This window comes from Apteryx mantelli, chromosome 4 (genome assembly GCF_036417845.1).
Source record: "Apteryx mantelli isolate bAptMan1 chromosome 4, bAptMan1.hap1, whole genome shotgun sequence".
NCBI lineage: Eukaryota > Metazoa > Chordata > Aves > Apterygiformes > Apterygidae > Apteryx > Apteryx mantelli.
Genome location: NC_089981.1, coordinates 25,787,766 through 25,807,084, shown reverse-complemented (window position 1 = coordinate 25,807,084; position 19,319 = coordinate 25,787,766). Strand labels below are relative to the sequence as shown.

General features: G+C 41.2%; 1 protein-coding gene across 1 annotated transcript in view; it reads right to left on the bottom strand.

Annotated features, from left to right (window-relative positions):
• SERGEF (secretion regulating guanine nucleotide exchange factor) overlaps positions 1-19,319 on the bottom strand; it is a 159,862-nt gene that overhangs the window by 58,745 nt on the left and 81,798 nt on the right. Inside the window, 1 exon segment of the mRNA XM_067296053.1 lies at positions 6,515-6,551. Within this exon segment, the coding sequence (XP_067152154.1) occupies positions 6,515-6,551 (37 nt within the window).

The window sequence follows — 19,319 nt, the reverse complement described above, 5'->3', positions numbered from 1 at the left end:
AATGGTTTCAGCGCCCAAGCAGTTCTATATCTGGTTACTACCGGATGCCACACTGCAAACAGTATGATGAGCACCACATCTCATTACAAACATTACCTGTTTATATGCTAAATTATATAAATTAAGACAGACACACACGCACCAAGTTTAATTATATTTTAAAATTGCTTCTATGAGGGGAAGGAAAATGATTGCAACTATTATCAGTTATATTGCAGTATTAAAAAAAAAAACAAAAAAACACACACACAGGTCTCATTATGCCAGGCAATGCTAAAACACAGTAAGAGGCAGCTTTTATTCCAAAGATTTCACAATCTCAATTGACAAGCCATACTTAGAAAAGAGGGAGATGAACAAAGCATCCTGCAGAATCAACTTGTCCAGGATCACACAGCAATACTGTAATGAAGCCTGGAATAGAAGTGGGCTGTAAAATCCAGGCTTCATTTCAGTCAACAGAACAATGCAGCACAGCCAGATCTTACCCTCAACTCTGGGAGTTTCTTTCTAGTGTGATCAGTATGATCCCATTCTTATCTTGAAGGTCTATTTAGCTTTTCACAGTGAAATATCCTCCCTTCCCTATATGCAGTGGCTGTATCTACTGACTTTAGACAATTTAGTTGATACAGAAATTTTTTGGCCCCAGAGGCCTTTTCCAACGCGCAGGTCAGGATTTCCGCATTTCTCTCATCTCCATACACCCACAAACTGATAAAATAGTTGGCAGCTCAGTTTTCCATAAACCCTTGGAAAAGAGGCTCAAAGAGATCAGAGGATCAGGTTTTGTGAGTGTAACTTGCTGAAAACAGAAATTGAACATTTCAAATTCATTTTGAGCTTTTATTCTACCAGGGAAACAATTAGTTTGCCTGCAGCACTGAAATATTCGATGGAAAAGTAACACGAGGTAAAAGCCATTTGAACTGTACTGTTAAGGCTCATTGAATCTAAACATGGCAGCAAAACTGTGACGTCAGATTTGCATCTAGATACGCAGAAAGTGTTCATAAGGACACAGGCAGGTGCTCAGTTAATGATATGAGAAAGGTTGCTTTTTACAATGAATATAACCAAAGCAGTTTATATATTTTGAAGAGCTATTTTAACAGTCAAAGCCACATTAAGAGCCAAGTACCATATAAATGGCTTTGCCAGGGAGCAAATTTAGAAGGCCGACATATAACCCCCGTGGAAACGACAACAGCAATGGTTACTCGAAGTCCTGCCAGGTGCCCTTTAATAAGCAGCGAATGTGATTAGCACCACAATGCAAAGAGACAGCGTGCTGTAACATGACTCCGTGCTGCTCTGCCAGGAAGCCTTTACAATAGCGACCCTGGATGCACTGGGATTTTTCATGCATAATAAATAAAGTAATGGGCTAGCAGGCTGGGGCTCTGTGCTGAACACCAGTGCCCCCCACCGCGCGCGCGGGAGAGTCCTCCCAGCGCTCCCGCAGTACGAAAAGTGGGAGAGAATTTCTGATTTTCTCTTGTCGACAGACTGCCGAGTCCCCCAGGACTGAATGTCAGACACATGACTACATCTGCCGCTTCGCAGGGCGGCCGCGAGTGCCTCAACACCACTGTCAGCACGACGCAGAGATCTGCCCGTCAGCGGCACCGTCTCTTCCCCGATCGGTGCTCACCCTGCCACAGAAATGTGCCTTTCCGAATCTGTTACAGCACCCCCTCAACCGATGCTTTTTGGAGCGATTTAGCCAGAACCATGGAACCTCACTCAGCAACCCCGACCTCCTTCATCAGGGGCAGGAGCCCCTCGGCTTCCTCCTTAGACAGCGGGGAGCCACAGTGCTCTGCACGCAGCTACCACCACCACCACTTCAGGATGTCTATCACCAGCTGCTTACGTCTGCACTGGCCATTTTGATCACCTTTATGTTCCCGCACGTAATTGCCAGGTTCTTCTAGCGTAAAAACCTAATGAGCAAGTCTTACCGGATCATGCCTTAATTACTTCTGTATTATCCCTCTGAAGTTATTGCACAGGTAACTCCAGAGAATTTGAAGCACCACTTGCCTTTTGCGTGGAGAGATGCTTTTCCTAGTTTCCTTGAAAGACTATTCTTGCATTAAATTTGCTATTACTGTTTCCTCTGCAGCTGGATGATTTGCAGCGTCAGAGGGACAGGAATGCCTGTGTCATGATATTTACAGCAGCGTTTGAATCTCACTCACAGATAAGTACACAATCTTGAAACAAATCACACGCTCCTCCTAAAATACAGCAAACCAAAAGGCTCGGGGAGACAAATCCAATCCTTCTCCAAAGGGCCCTATTATTTATTGGAAAGTCAGAAACCAATTTTAAAAGTGTTGTATGAAAACGCAGTTGCATTGAACACACTGAAATGGGGCTGAATGTGATCAGACAGGGAATTAATTCTGCATGCGCCACTTCTGCGTGCAAAAAGTGCTTCTGGTTAGGTGGCCAGGTTTGGGGCTTCCTTTTTTTTTAAATTAACATTTATTACATGGTGCCCTCTCTACTACCACGTTAGCAGAAAATCACTGGTTACACTTGGTATCAGGCATTACAATACAGCAAATACACACACTACAGGTAAGAAATAACTGTTTACAAACAAACATACAGTCAAGGGGACCCAAACTCCCCTTTGAAGACTGCTTAAAGATGGATAACAAATAAATCAATAAATAATCGCAAAGCCTTTTTGTCTTAGTACAGGTGACATCTTTTCCTCGCACTCACCAATTCAGCCCCGTAGGGTTTGACTGGCGACTCAGGAATCACCGGAAGAGCGATGGCCTTTTGCATCCGCAGCCAGAGACGGGATTCTGCAATCGCTTCACTAGCGCACATGCAATAGTGAATCCTCCGATCACGATGGCACTCGCACAGAATACCAGGCAGGAGCACGCAGGGGTCTTGCACAGTGCCTCCACAAGGTGGTCAACAGAGTCACCTTCAGCCTCCAAGGAGGCCTGAGAGACCTTCAGAGAGGCCTCAGCACCTCCACGGGCTCCACAAGGAGCCTGCGCCGCTGCTGCAGTCACGCTGAAGCACACCGCTGTGGTCGGCACCCTGCTGCTCAGCCATCGCAATACCTGGATTTAGGGCCTAACAACACAGGCTGAACAAGAACTTTTGCACCTATGTTTAAGCAGCATGTCAGGAAATTGAAGCTAATAAAGCTGTATTTTTAAAACAAGCACTTTTCCCTACAAATCCTCAAATATCTTCCCTTCTTTTAAAAGATTTTTATTAGGTTATACAGGTGAGAAAATATCAAAGGGAAGACAGAAAAGGGCATTAGGTTTTAACAGATTTGGGGGAGCCAGAATATAGAAGCGCCATCCTTATGACGACTTCATTGGTTACTACTTCAAGGAGGATAGAATAAAATTTCCGAAGAATGTCAGCACCTCTTAGTAAGATATCTGCATTTGGGACTCTTGGAGGCATTCTTCTGTCCTCTGCCCTGTGGTTACAGGGCAGTGAAGACAGCCATATATTTTATATATGATATATATTTTACAGCAGATGATTTGTATGGCTAACATTACTTGACTGAGTTGCAGCATTGTACAAGCGACATGTGGAATACGAAGTATTCTCTTAAAGGATAATTACTTTCTAAAAAAAATTTATGATTCGGTCTCATTACGTGTTTGGATCATTCAAAGATTCTCTCTTAATACCATGATTATAAAGTTCAGTGCTACAGAAAGCAGCTATCATACCGAGGTTGAAAAGCCAACTTTTTGTTGTGTTAAATAAATCCGTATACTGGTCTCAGTGCTAAAAGAGAATGTTTCGCAGATGTGAGATATTATCCAACATTTGTTAAAAAACTATCCATTGGTTTGCAATCAAAACAAGGTTGACCTTCATGATGACTAATCCTTGATTGGGGTGAAAAGTGCAAGATTTTGCTATAATAAGTAGGGGTTTTGCTTTTCAAGTAGAAGGTCAGATGAACATGAAAAAACTGAAATACTTGTAAATTTTAAAGTTAGTGTCACAAGACAACCCCCAAAAGTGTGTTTTTACTAAAAGTTAGAATTGAAGATACTTACAGTTTTTCATATACTATTTCTTTTAACTCATTAAGTTTAGAAATGTGTGTATATTTGGAGACATCCCACACCCCACACCTTTTTCCTTTATAACAGTAACCTTGTGATCAAATGAAAACTGAATTTCTTCCAGTTTATCCACACTGAAGACAACAAAATTTTGCACTGACTTCAGTAGAAACAGACTAATCCAGCAAAATTTTCGACTGAAAGCATAGTCTACATGCATATGGACCACTATAGGATGACAACCTAGAAAACACCTTATACATGCAGGGAGGGAGAAAACATCAGAATAAAGCATAAAACATTAGAAAACTGAACTATACAAATGGATGCAGACTATATAAAGTATACCATGAAAAAAATTAGCTGCTAGCAAGTCCTATAAATTGGACACTTCACATCATCAGCAAGATGACTGGAACAAACGTCTTCATTTGTGAAATGTATCATAAATATAGCTTCTATTTAAAAGACAACGCAAAAAAACACACATCTCTATATGCAACCAGAAAGAATTACTTGAATATTCTAGTGTCAAAGGCTTGCTTTTCAGTTTACCTTTCTCATCGAACTTCAGTTATTTCAATCTAAAAATCAACCACTCAAACATTTACCAATTAAATAAGAAACAGACTACATAGTTGCCTTAAATAAACACTGCTTGAATGATAAGTTATTAGAAAATTGTACAATCAAGTCGACATATTTACTGAAAGCAGTGTGATATCTTTAATGAATATAACAGTTGGCAGCCTTGAACTAAGAATGACAAGTAATCAGAAAAGTCTTTCCAGAAAATGTTCTAAGAAGGCAACCTTGTAAAAAGCACAGGTAAAAATTCAGTTCAGCAATAAAACATATCACAGGTCCTTAGGGTCAAAAAAACCAAACAAAACAGTAACATCTCATCTCTCTTGTACTTCAAAATAAAAACAAGTAGCTTTCAGCACTGATAATTTTCCCATTGAACTCAATGAGAGTAGCACAAGGCTTAGACAGGCATATACAATTCTTTACATATTCCAGGTTCTCAGTTTACTGCAACTTACAGAATTTCTCTCTCCTATTTTTCCCTGAGATTTCAGTCTAGAAGGCAGAAGCCTTAGAAGGACACAAGGAGAAAGAGAGAGAGAAGGCTTAAACTCAGTGCTTTGCTTCCATCACACTGGAGGAATCTGCTAGCAGTACACTTTTACTTTATCAATTCAGCAAGAAATGCAATGTAATTCTCCAAATTGCTCTTCAGTCGACATTCAGAAGCACCAGCCTGCCAGTAATACAGGCATGTGACACTGAACAAGCCGGGAGAGAAAGGAAAAAACTCTTCTTAGAGCCAGTCATATAAATTAAGCTGAAGTTTGACGAGTACACTACAAGGTTTAATTCTACAAGGATAATTAGAAAATCATACACAATATATACGAAAAGCACCTCCGTGGACAGGTAATGAAACTAATTAGACACTAAGGTAAAATAAATATGTCTTCAAAAGTTAGGACATGAAATGCAGGTTGCATACCAAATAGCTGGTTTCCCCAGACCTGTCATACTGCACTCAAGAAAAATGAAGGAAACCACTTAACATTTCAAAGCATCAGTCAAGGCAAATCAACAAGGCCAATGTGGACAGAGTGCTGGACTGAACGTACAACAGCTTGGTTTCATTTCCAGCTCTGCTACCAACTCATCAATTAACTTCTAACAGACAGATCCTTTCTCTGTCTCTTACCCTATCTGTTAATGGGGATAATTATGCTGGCCTCCTTTATAAAGCACCTGAAAATCTACAGTTAAAAATATTCTTAAACATGTAATTATAAGCAATAGCAATCACATATCAGCAACTTTAGCTACCAGCATGTGTCACACAAAGCTAATGGAAAGCAAGCCTCCGACTGCTCCTGGAGCAGGCACACCAACTTCAGTGCATGGGCATTAGCTTCCCACCACTTCTGCCATTACTGCAGCAGCTGCATTACACTAAAGAACCTAACTAGCATTGATGGACATTTGGAAGATTTTTTCCAAACTTCAACTAAGCAACCCAGGACTTTTTCATTGAATGTTTCCATGTAAAACAAAGACACTTTTGACCAGCTTCAGACTTAGACATTACTCTGAATCTGCAGCCTGAATTGTTGCGATGGCTCCGCTGTAAAACATGCTGTAGCACTTCCTAAACGAGTTCTGCTCTCACATCCATCAACTCCTCTACCTCTGCAGGTGCTGGTCAGCAAGGGCATTTGTTTTCATCATTATCACTTATATCACAGATTTTGGTGGTTCTTTCCTGAACACCTATATATTATATTCTTCCTTGCAGCTGCTCTTCACAACACCCTTAATCACTTGGTATGTTTATGGTGCACGTTTCCCTTTCATCTTGAGCTACTTACAAATAAAGTCATGACAGGTTTTGATACAAAAATTAAGCCACTTACCAACTACTGCCAGATTATGCTCTGAGCCACATGCAATCTGAAAAAGAAATATGAATGAATAAAAGAGAATCTGCTTGCCAGTGGGAAGATAACCACAGTTACGACAGGAAATTAAAAATTTAACCTGAAACAAACAACTACAGTTTGTAGGATATAAAAAATCAAGCTTGAAGTCCTCTCACTTTTAAAGGAAGTTTTATTAGTAGTCTCGCTTAGGAGCTTGGGCAGAGGAGGGAAGGGGAGAATAATTGTTTATTTTATCAATAAACAGGCATTTTATTTTCAAAATCCAGTCACCACTGACATTTCAATCCTTAGTAGCAAAGCAGGCAACAACTCCACAAAAATTTCACACCCTTGGCAACATCCACTGGAATCAGCAAGACCGTCCATGTGCAGAGAGTAAACCCAGGTTAAGCCTTTACCAGATCAGGGCCATACAGAGACAACTGGGAGCCAAATGGGCTGTAAAGATCTCCATTTCTTTCGTCTATCCTGTTCTTCCAGGTCATCCTTCTAGAGCTGCACTGATGTATATAGGCTCTATAGTGTGATAAACGTAAAGTGATACCACCCCTATTTAGGCTACTTGTCTAGAAGGAAGGAAGAAAACCACAGACCAGAACTCTCTTACTAGCAGCAGGTTGTTTCAGTTTATAAAAGCTGGAAAGAAAAAAGAAAGTGAATATTTTCCTCCAGCCTCATTAGTAACTTCTTAGAAGTATATGTTCAGTGATAAGATATAAAACAGAAGATTATACCTTCAAAATTATATATACTTTTGTGTGTGCATAACTTCATACCTTTTAAGGCCAGAAATGCTATTATGATCACCTCAGTGTCTGGATAACCCAGAAGTTAGAAAATCAGTCCTTGCACTCAGCTCATTGTGCTGGAGCATCTACTGGAGAAAGATACCCAAGACTGAAATGCAGACTAGCATTTAGTTATGAATAAATGCTACAATCAACACTACTCACTGTGTAACTGCACCACTACTGTGACATGAAAACATTTGGTGAATGCCATCCTAATACAATGACAAGGACGATGAAACAGTGGGGGGTGGGGGTACTCAGGCAAGAAATTAAAGCATTTGGGAAAATGGGGCAAGAACAACAATTCAAGCCACAGCACGTTCTGGAGTGGTCTCATCCTCAGAGAAATCAAGACGAAGCAGCAGAGAAAGCAATGCCTTTGCAAGAGCACTAGCGGGGCAGCAGCAAGTCATCTGCTCTGCAGTACTGCAGCCAGGCAAAGCTTTAAGTCCTGACTGATAAAATGCATAAGTCATCACCATATCCCATATCATTATCCTCATCGCACGTCAGAGCCCTACGTGGGAGCAGGGCTGCCTCCCAGTGCCTTTTCACTGGCTAATGCTCCCCACCAATGCTTCTCGAGCTTAAAGATTGATGCCATGGAAACGAGATCCACACATGGAAACACACGTGAAGGAGGGTCTTTCAGCAAAAAGCAAATTCTGCGTCTTCACCGTGTGCTGAAAATTGGTGATATGGAAGTTGCTGCTAATAAAATAAATAATAAATTTTATCTGAGGTGTGAATAATCCTATCTCAGCTACTCCCCTAGGAAACATGCTGAACACGGGCACAGCTTCAAAAGCATCAGTACAAAAGAACTGCTCAAGCCAGCTCATACAGCCAGGATCCCCTTCAGAAACACTGCTTTTAAAAAGAAGCGCTGTTCAGAATGCAAAAAACTTCTTGACAAAGAACCATTTTCTTCCTATACCTAACAGCAGCAGCTACGTAGCCTGCAAACCAGATAAAGAGCTGGTGACCACTAAGGGCTTTGTATCCAGCTCCTACAGTTGCTCCTGCTCACCATGCCCAGTCTCCCACGAGCCGGCTTTCCAGGCTGGCAGCGAGTCTGCCCCGAAGAGCACCGGGCACAGGCAGACCCCAGTCGGCTGCATTATACATACTCACTGGCTCTAGGGACTCACACCCGGACAGCCTCTCATGGCCAACACGTCGGGCAGATGCGCTGGCTGCAGCTCCGTAGCCTGACGGGGTAACCCACAGCCAACCGTAAATTATGAGAGTGCTACTTGCATCCCTTTCAGCTGGCAAAAGCCACCTCAGCAGAAATGTCAGCTTAGGCAGCAGTGACTGAAATCAGGCTAAATCTCAAGCAGCTGAAGGCAGCGCCCTGGATTCACCTTTAACAGCACAGTGCAGGGACAGTGCAAGCCACACACCAGGGGCAGTGCCGTGTTCCAAAGAGGACTTTGCCAGGATTCGCGTGGAGAGAAAATGGTGTTCACAGCTTCTGCCTTATCAGAGGATGTTCCCTCCTGACAACACAGACTGGACTTCACAGGAACATCGCCCCACTTCCCCCCCCAAAAAGCCCTAAAGGACTCTGAGGTTAGCTTTCAAAACATTGGTCTTAGTCTCCATCGATGTCCCTCACTGCAGGCTATCTGTCACAGAATCACAGAATGGTTAAGGTTGGAAGGGACCTCTGGAGATCATCTAGTCCAACCCCCCTGCTGTCCACCTCCAGGCTTTCTGCAGAGCTCAGAAGATACCACAACACAGTTTGGTCAAGGTTGCTGCTGTTTAAAGAGTGCAGTCCATTCTCCCTCTTTTTTTTTTTTTTTCTTTTTTTCTTTTCCTCCTTTAAAATGTTTTATGACCACCTGCAACAGGAAACAATCACCCAAAAATGCATAGTTTGTCAGTACAAATAGGCGCAGTCAGAGGAAGGCATTGCTGAACAGATGTTTTATGCTTATATTAGATGTAATAAGCTCTGCAGTCACTACAGGTCACTAACAGAAGCCTGGTATTTACTGCAGCAACCATAATTTTCTGGCTACTTTGCTTCTGTCCCCACCCCCACTGCGCTGCAGAGAAATTAAATTCCAGCAGACATCTGCATGCTCCTAGTGGGGAGATAAAAACATTCAAGGATACTTACAGTTACAAATACACAATAATGCTTTCTAATTGGGCAATATTTTTACATTCTATTTTAATTGAAAAAAATCACTAATCTTACGACAAATCAGAATCACTACTAGTGAGTGAAGCATTCCACAAGGCTAAGTAACACAACCCCCTACACACACAATTTATACTAACATTTCTCCTCTGTTTAGAGGGCTATTTAAGAAAAAAGTTGCGTGAGGATATTGTGCTGTCCAAATCAAAGATCTCAAAGCACTTCTCAAATGCCTGCATACAAATGCCAGGAGAAGCAAGCTTAGGGACCCTTTGACTCACAGCTTACCTCATTATCCATGCCCTCTCAACCATAAACAAACTGTTTGGTTCTTGCCTTAAATGGAGTGTTAGCAAGCTGTTTTCTACGTAGCAGTGGTTGCAGTTCAGATCTATCCATCCAGATTAACAAATGCTTTGAGAGCCAACCAAACACCTGACATTTTATTGATCATAAATAGTCAGAGCACAAGTTACATGGCTGGCAAGGAGAGACCTTAATACAGTGAAAACCAATGCTGGGCAAAATACCAACATCACTTTCTGCAGCATGTAGATATACCTGTGACCTACCCCTAACCAAAATTAAATGATGGAATGTAAAAGCAGTGGGTAATACAAAATATAGAGTAGGTATTTCATTTTTAAGACTAGAATATGTTTGTAAATATAAATATATATGCATCTTATGCATTTTCTTTATACAGAGACACACACATGTATATGATGACATATGCATATATAAAAATATGTATGTTTATTAGGAAGAGAGGGCTATCAATTCAAGGAGATGGTATCAGGGAAGAAGGTTCAGGGCAAAGTTAGGGTAAATATAGAGTTCTTTCTTCTTACATCTGGGATAGAGAGATCTCTTAAAAATATGGCCCTCCTTTTGCTCCCCCAGTCACCCCAGAATCAGAGGACCCCACAGTCTGTAAATGCATTTCTCTTCACAACAGCCCTATGAGGTAAGCAGGAATTGTTCCTGTCTCTGCATAGACAGGAAATTGAAACATTTAAGGGATAAAATTTATGTGGATGTTTAGACATACAATCTCCCATTGATCTCAACAGGTAATTAACAGTCAAAATACCTTTTGCCAACCTGTCCCTAAGGGACTTCTGAGCACTGTAAAACAAGTCTGGAGAAGGGTGTTAAACTGCAAGTTTCAGGCTAGTACCTTGACCATAGGGCTATTCTTTTTCTTTCTGTACTCCCAGGGATCAGCCTGAGGATGTGCTGTGCGACCCATCAGGAAGGAGTCAGAACTGCAGGCCAAGCCAGGCTAGGGCTGCAGAAAAGGCAAAGGAACGCTATAGTGGGTTGCAAGCAAGAAGGAGAAGGAGTTGGACCTCACAAGGGGGGCGGCAGAATGAAAATTCACAAGCATCTAAACATCATGGTACTTACCTACAAGTACAACAGGAAATCCACATCATCTGTTTTTGGTTCACTACTCTGCCACTGCAGGTTTATTCCCTACAGTTCAATTATTTCTCTGAAATATTCAGGGATATGGAGGCTTCCATCACTCCTCCTCAGAGAGGAGAGAATGACGTACGAGAAAGGTTTCTAAGGCTGAATGAAGACATGATGTTTAAGGAGCTGCGTTCACTTTCTAGTGAATTTCTACCATTCTACCATTTCTAGCTTTTAACTGCATAAAAGCATAGCTCTTTGGGGTAGGAGGGGCGCAAGAGAAGAACAACATTAAAAGGGTGTGCACATAAGTCCTTTTATCCAGGATTTTATACTTGCCTTTGGCCACAGCATTCCATGCCTTTTGATAAATTCCACAGAAAACTGTTAAGGCTAGAAGCAGGCAAATGCTTCTGGGATCGGAAGTCATAAGGGAAGGAGATGAGGTGACTGAGAGGCGGCAGATCAAAGCTTACGTAATACACTGGCATCTTTCTCTCCCCGTGCTGTTCCTTCATGCCCTTGATGAATGTATTGTAACAATGATTTGTCCTGCTTGACACACACTGCCCAGCTACATTTGTATGCAGAATTCTACTGAAGTGGAAAAAAAATAAAATAAAGTAAGAAGGAATCTAATTAGCAAAGCTGTCTTGCTTCCAATGATCCTTCACTAGGAACTCTGTGTTCCTCTTCTGGATCATTTGACTCATGATTGATAAGGAAGCAACTTGCTAACCTAGTCACATTCCTTGGCCTTGCACAAGACTAAGCGCAGTTTAATGCAACACTTTAGCAGCAAACCAGTACAACCTCACCAAGAGCAGCACATTAAATCTGTTCCTAGCTGTTAGCTGTTTCAGTGGAAAAGTGAGAGGCCCAATATCTTATAGTTCACAAGACATTTTTCATTTTCTGCCAATCTAATTTTCTATTTCTGGTTTCCCCCTCATATTTTCCACTGCAAGGAGAGAATCCACAACAGAATTTAAACCGAGGTCTGCAAGAAAACCTTCCTCTCCCAAGCACACCTGATGAAAAGCTAACTGCCACAGAAGTGGACCTCTGCAAGTGGGGAGGAAGAAGGGGAGCGTCAGTTCCTCTTCTCCCCAGCTTCGAGAGGGGCAGGATGCCGTAAGGTTTCCCAACGGAGGTTTTGACCCATAGCTCTTTACAGCCTTCAGACCTGTGCCCTCCCTGCCTAGAACTGATCACATCTCACATGCACTGAAAATGCAAAACGCTTTTCCTAGAGCAGCATTTCCATTGCTTCTCCATCCGCTGCTTGAGTCCCGCTTCCAACCATTCAGTACCTGCTCTGCCAATTGTCTCAGAGCCACCACAAAACCAGCACATCTTCCACCTGACCTTCCCCAAGGTCTTGCCTCTACATCTTCCACCCTATAAGTTACATAGGTTTAAGTCCCTGCACACATCCCCTCTCTATGACACTAAATCATATGGGAGAAACTGCTACGCTATCCACTGACTAGCTAAGCATCACACTTCAGGGAACACACCCTTGGTGGATAGTAGGTTGTGGTTGCACTTCTCCGATTTAGTCTGGATGCAGTTTGGGTCTCAAGTGCTGGCCAGAGATGCAAACAGTTGTAATTCTAAAGCAAAATAAGGCCAGCTTTCAATATCAGGTAGGAAACACTGTTTAAATTCATCAGTAAAGAGATCAGGCACAGTGGATGAAAATAAAAGGAGGAAAGAAAAAATTCTAATTATTGATAAAGCAGCCAGCATTTCCATGGCAGGTTCACATCATGCCAACTCAAGCCTACCTGCAAAGTCTACTTTCAGGGCAAGCATGATCTTCCTGAAAAACTTGGAAAGAGATGTGTTGTTTGTTTCAAACTGAGGAGGGATGAATTGAGATGTCAAGAAAAAGTAAGATCCATGTCCATCAACACAAAAATCTGATCATTTGCAGGCCTTAGGATAATACAAATGTTATTGAGTTCCCAGGATGAACACCAGCAGGATTAAGTTCAAATGGAAGGACAAGAAGGTAGCCAAGACAAGTGTGATAAAAATCTTTCCAAGTCAGCAGGGTCAGCTGGCTCTTCTCCATCCTCTGAAGATTCTCCAATTAGTCCCTTTATGAGGTTCAGAAAGCATTCACATCTTTCATTCAGGGAAAACCTCAAGCTCCTTCGCTTTCATATCCCTCAGCCTCAATAAGCTTCCTCTAGTTTGTCAAAATTTTCCCATTTTGCAATAAAGATTTGAGTGACAAATTGATATATTTTAAAATTGATGAAAGGATAAACCAAAATCAAGTCAAGGTCACTCAATCCCAACTTATTTCCTACAACAAGATCTCCATACAGTCTTCATTTCCTTGTGTAAATCAAGTCTAAAATATCACTTCTGACTGGTAAAGAAATTGTCAATCACATCAGCCTTGACTGTTAACATATCCATATTCCCAGACTTATTTCTGAGCAGCGCATATCCCCACAAGGGCACAATCCTCACTAGCATTACAGACACCTCTACCCACATCCAAATACAAACTAGGGGAATAGGGCCTTCAGCAGACACACAGCTTTACATAAGGGAATTTCTTCACCATTTTTTTCAAAATGATTTTGATTCAGATCCATTCATCCATTCAATTGCTTCCCAGCTCTTCACAGTCTCTGCACTCCTCTCTCCTAATTTAGATGAGGGAGACAGACACATTCTTTACAATCTATTTAAGCCTGCTTTGAGGCCCAAAACTACTTTGCTTCTTATTTGAAGCCTGAAAACACTACTTTAACAGAACAAATGGAAAGAAGAAGCCAAGAACACAGAAAAAAAAATTTCAGAACTTCTTTGTTCTCTTCTGGCCCAACTGCACCATTTATAAACATATCTTTACCATCAGATTATTCTGATGTTTTCAGGTCAAGAATTGTAGCTTGTGGTATGCCCCACCTCCCAAAGTAGTAAGTCTGCCTTTTCTTCCTATGCTATTACATGTAAAACATTTAAAAAAAAGTTCATTATAGCATATAAATGTCATCACTACCTATCTGAATGTGCTAATTTCTAATACTGTGAGATTAATGAAATGAATGGTTCAATTAAACAACGATTGCAGGCAAGCATTCTGTCAAAGTACACATCATTATCCAACATATTAAATGCTCAGAATCAAGTCATGACAGCAAGTGTTATTTGGCAAAAAAAAACAAAAACAAAAAACGCCCTTCTGCTTAAACATCTATTTCCAAGGTCCTCTTATGGATGTGTAACTGCAAATTTAAGCTTCTGAGAAGAATCCAGGCTTTACATCTCTTTCCTTGTGGCAAAAGTGTCTGTTATTTTTAATCTATTTGGAATATACTCTGGAATATTTCAGCAATGCTGGAGAGAATTACAGATCAATCAAATGTACATATTGTGGGCACTTTGTTTGCAGTAACACCAGTTGGGGGGAGTGCAATATCACTCCAAATCTTCTACATACTAAAAAAATGCAGAGAACTCAGCGCACAGAGCCTGCAGGTTGTACAGTACCACAAATACTTGGTGATTCCACAGAACTGAAAGGTTTTTTTTGTTTTTGTTTTTTTTTAACGTTTATACCCTCAAAGAATTGACTTGTTTGGGTATTCTACAGAACAGGCAGACACTGTCCCTAAAAGACCCTCTTAATGGAGATAAGTGCTGCTAGCACAGCTCCAGGTGGGCCATGCTTCCTCAAGACAGAAGCTGTAACTTGATTAGCCCTGTCTGACCATAGTGCCCCGACAGAACTGTCCCCATCAGTGAGAGGTCTGGATTTGTGACTGTTGTCTAGCATGTGGTTTTTGGAACCTCCTTACAGTATTTTCTTCCTTATATGTTTTTCACCTACAGTATCCTTCATTAGAAATTGCATCCAAAACACCAACCAGTATTATCAGGAGGATATTATCACAGTGTCATTAAGGAACCTTACTCAAAGTGTTGAAGTTTTTTTGCTTCTTCCAGCAGTAAATCTAAGCTTCTTAGGGAATGTTGAATGCCTCAGTTTTTCAGCACCAATGCTAGGACATGGGGGGACTAATAGCCAGGGAAATTGCTAAATGTTCAGGGAAGCTCTCCTGCACAAGTGGACTGACCTTTCCTGTGCTACTAGCCCTGTTGACCTCAGTGAGCCTTGAATAAACTGGCCATACACAAATACACTGCCACTGCAGAGAACGAAAAGAACAAAATCTCCAAAACATCTCATGTCCTTGGAAAGAAATGAGCAGGTCACTGGAAGTACAGAACCACTGATGTGCAGTTTCATTTGAAGCACACTTCACTGGACCCAGCACCTTTCAGAAACACATTTAAGACAACCATTAGATGTTCAGGAATGCAAATCTTTGCCTCATTTTCAGTACAACCCTCACCATCTCTCCTCTCTCCTTCTTTCCCCCAGAACCCCAAACACACACACACACACACACACACACACACACACTTGAAAACAATTGGAAAATGTTATCACTGGCTTAATATTAAGTCAAAAAAGCAGATCAGGAAATCTCCCTAAAATATGTCCAAATAAACATCTAGGGGGAAGACATGAAAAGTTTCACACACCAGATAACTCGAGGAGAGAATTTTCTTGGTTCATTTATGTTCCAGCAAAGCTGCAGGCATGCAGCTCCCACAAGGGTTAGCCTTATATAAGTACATCAAGCCATGAATTCTGCTGACTGTCCAGTCCTTTACCTCTCCAAATAAATGGTGCTTACGCCTTCAGGGTGTCATGTAACTGTCTGCTCTTGAATGTTGGATTCTCTGCTTCTGCAGCACTTAACAGACTAGCTCCCTGCAGCAAACTCACTGGAAATAAATAAAACGTAACCTTGCTAAGACTCCAATGCAAAGACGAATAGAAAAGCTCTTCTGGGTAAATAAGGATACTGTTTGTAATGATTCAGATAATAAAGACTGAACCTTAATGCAAGTCACAAAGGGACAATTAGGGGAAAAAAAATCTCTGAAGTGACTACACAGCTGATAGAAAGGCATATTTATTAAAAAGCTGAATTATCATAAAATCCACAAAGTTTCAACTTGAACATGTTTTTTTTTCCCTGTCTACTTTTCTCCTAAAGCTGTTTTCTCAAGCTAATGGACAACTTTCTGATAAAGTATATTCTGACTGTAGTCTTAAGCAAAACAGTCACAAACCCTTGCTGTTGCGCCACTGAAGGGAGGTCAGGACACACACGCATTTTGCAGCCCTGGAAAAAGCAGTGCAGCTGGCTGACCCCAGTCTGCCCAGGCAGCCCACCAACAGACCCCAGCTGCTCACGTTTATCGGTATCTGCTGCGTTGCTCTGTAAAAAACACACATCCATTCCACTGTTTAGTCTGATCTAGCAGCTGCTTAATTACAAGACATTTCTATATGCACTAACCACCTCTCCCGCACAATATCCACCCCTTACTCTCTCTTCCAGTCTTTGCTGTCTTCGAGGTATGATTGTTTCGCCCCTGTACTCATGCACCAGTTTCAAATGGCCATTTCTTCTCTTGTTTTCTCTGGGACCATGGCAGCTCCCTCAGCTTCAACCATTCCCAGTCCTGCCAGGCAACCAAAACACTGCTGGGGCAGAGGAAATTCAGAAGCATGTCCCACCTCACAAGCCAAAGGAGGTAGTGGCTGGTCTTTTAATTGATGTCAGTGGACAATTTTTCTTATGACCTGTTTCTAAACATAACAGTAAGACTTTGGAGGTTTGAAAGAATGGAATAAATCACTATGATACCATTCAAGGCTAATTGTGGAAAGAGGGCTTTAACAAGACCAACTACATTCATAATAGTTTATCCACAGAATTTGCTTATACATGCTGTGATCAATGCCTACAGGAAAACAAAACAAAACATTTTCTCCTCCAAACCTCATGCAATAATTCAGTCATGGAGATTACTGAGAATGGATACCATCCAATAGCCATCATCTGCAGCTGATGCCAAGGAAGGACCAAGCACTCACAGCTCAATCTTTTGATGCCTACATATGCCAAAAAACACGGCTTTATTCCTCAGGAGTAAATGCTTTCTTAAGGCAGCAGCAGATGAGATACTGTCAACAATTCAACAGCTACAAGTGGTAAAGGCTCTGACCAGGTACAGTATAAACAGACTTCAGCCTGGGAACTGTAAGAAACTGAGAACACACTTGTTCCAGGGAGCCCACTCCCGCAAGCAGGGGATTTCCACTACAGCCTAACAAACAAGGAGATAACTTATTCTTAAACTAAATTAAACAGCACACCAGCAGTCTGAGAAACACAAACCCCCAATTTCCCAAGCACTGTGTAATGATAGCAGAATTCAAAGCCAAAAGTGGCATTTTGGCAAAGTCCAAGTACGGTAAATATTTTTCTTCTTTGTGGAATGCTAACAAAATTCACAAGGCAACAAGTTCTTAAATTTTAAGCAGAGACTAAGTCCACATAAAATCCACATCTTTACATTTTTTCAGAACTAAGTGATTAATCCTATTATAGCACAACCATATGACAATGCCAGATTGGCATGAACCCTAGTAAATATATTCATCTGTGAACTCCTACTTGCCACAATCTTATTCTCATCTCTCCGTTACAGTTATGGATGGGCTGCATTGCACAGCAAAAAATTTATGCCCAAAAATTATTTCTCCCTTTAATTTCCAAATACTGCCACACAGACCTACATATTCAAGAATAAAAAAATGGCTTTTATAGGATTAATTTTAAAAAGTTTTCATTTAATACATCCACTTGCACATTGTCTGCAAATATGCAGAATTTAAAATGTGACAATCCTCATTTGTTTCTTTTTGAGGAGGGATCATACTTTCAATCTAGTGGAGTCCCTTGTAAGGTGTACAGGACATTACAGATACTACAACACAGCCTACAAAGAAAGTGGGATGGAGAGGGAAGGTTCTGCAACACAAACTCATTTAGAGAGCCTGAAATTAAGGAGTGCTGAGAGTGAATCAAAGCTCAAGAAGGACCTAATAAAATTCGACAAATGGGCAAGACCAAGACAGATAAAATTTAGTGTGGGCAGGTAGAGTATAATAGATCTTTCTGGATACTAAAAAGATCATTTAAACTGCTCACATGCACAGATAGATTCTAAATTAGCTGGAACCTCTCAGGAGAAGTATTTCATATCATTGTGAACTGCTCACTAGAGATCTCTGTTCAGTGTACAAGAGCAACTCAAAAAACATAGGATGGTTTAGAGATAAAGGTGATATGGTCATCTTCTCATACAGACCAATTACATTTTACAGCTCCATCCTGATACATCCCATCAGTGGTAAAAAGCAAAAAAGGAGAAATGACCATTAAAAGAGAGACCAGATATCTTGGCCTAGCAAAAACAATAGAAAAGTGTTACGAAGAGCCCTGACCTGCCGACGACCAGATTATTTATCCGTAGAAACAGCGGAGACATTAATAACAGCACACTAATATTTCAAAAAAAATCAAGCCTTATAGAAAGTCCTAGTTATCTAATATAAGTAAGAGGACTCTTCTTCATTCCAGGAACAAGACCTCAGTTCAGCTCACCACAACTCCACATAGCACCTAACGCTGCCAAGCCCACGTGGGTTTCACCCTGCTAGGACTGAAGAGACTGTGCTCAGCAGGAACTGCAGCGCTAGGATAGGCTACGCCAGCCCTGTTCCCAGGAGGGGAACAGCTTGGAATGGAAGAAGCAACCAATACGTTGTTACCAGTCATGACCTCCATAGCTGCGTTACACTTTTTAGTAGAGCTAAAGACATGGTAAGACAACTTCCATTGCCAAAGCAAGGACAACAGCTGGTTTGCCTTACACACTAGATGTTATTAAGGGTCTCACTACAATGCACGGGGAATGCTGATCAACTGGAAGTCTACCATAACATCATCCAGTGGAGATGAGAGTTGCAGATTTTTTGGTTTTCTAATATGAAGAAAACTTGTTCACCTAGAAAATAGACAGTTTTTATATTGGATATTTTGATTTAGCTATTTCCAGCTATTAAAAAAAAAAGACTTTAAACAACTTGTTTCAGGGGCTGATTGTCCTCATTGTAAGTATAAGCTCCCTTTATTAGTCTACTTCTCATTTAGTCCTGTTGTTCTACCTTAAAAGAACAGCCCTTCATATCTATTCCTCCATTAGTTACTTATCAATAGAAATTAAGGTAGTCCTTGTCTTTCTGAGGCTAAATGATGAGGCCTTTCATATTCCAGTGCAAGTTTTTTCCAATATTTTCATATTTTTCACAGGTTTCAAGCTATTTCTTCATGCTATTCTTGAATTGCTCTAATCAATCCCATACTGGACACAATACAACAGCAGCAAAGGCTAGTGCCCAGTACACCTCCCTTCCGAGGGCTCTTTCCTTCGGACACCCGGGAAAGGAATTAACCCT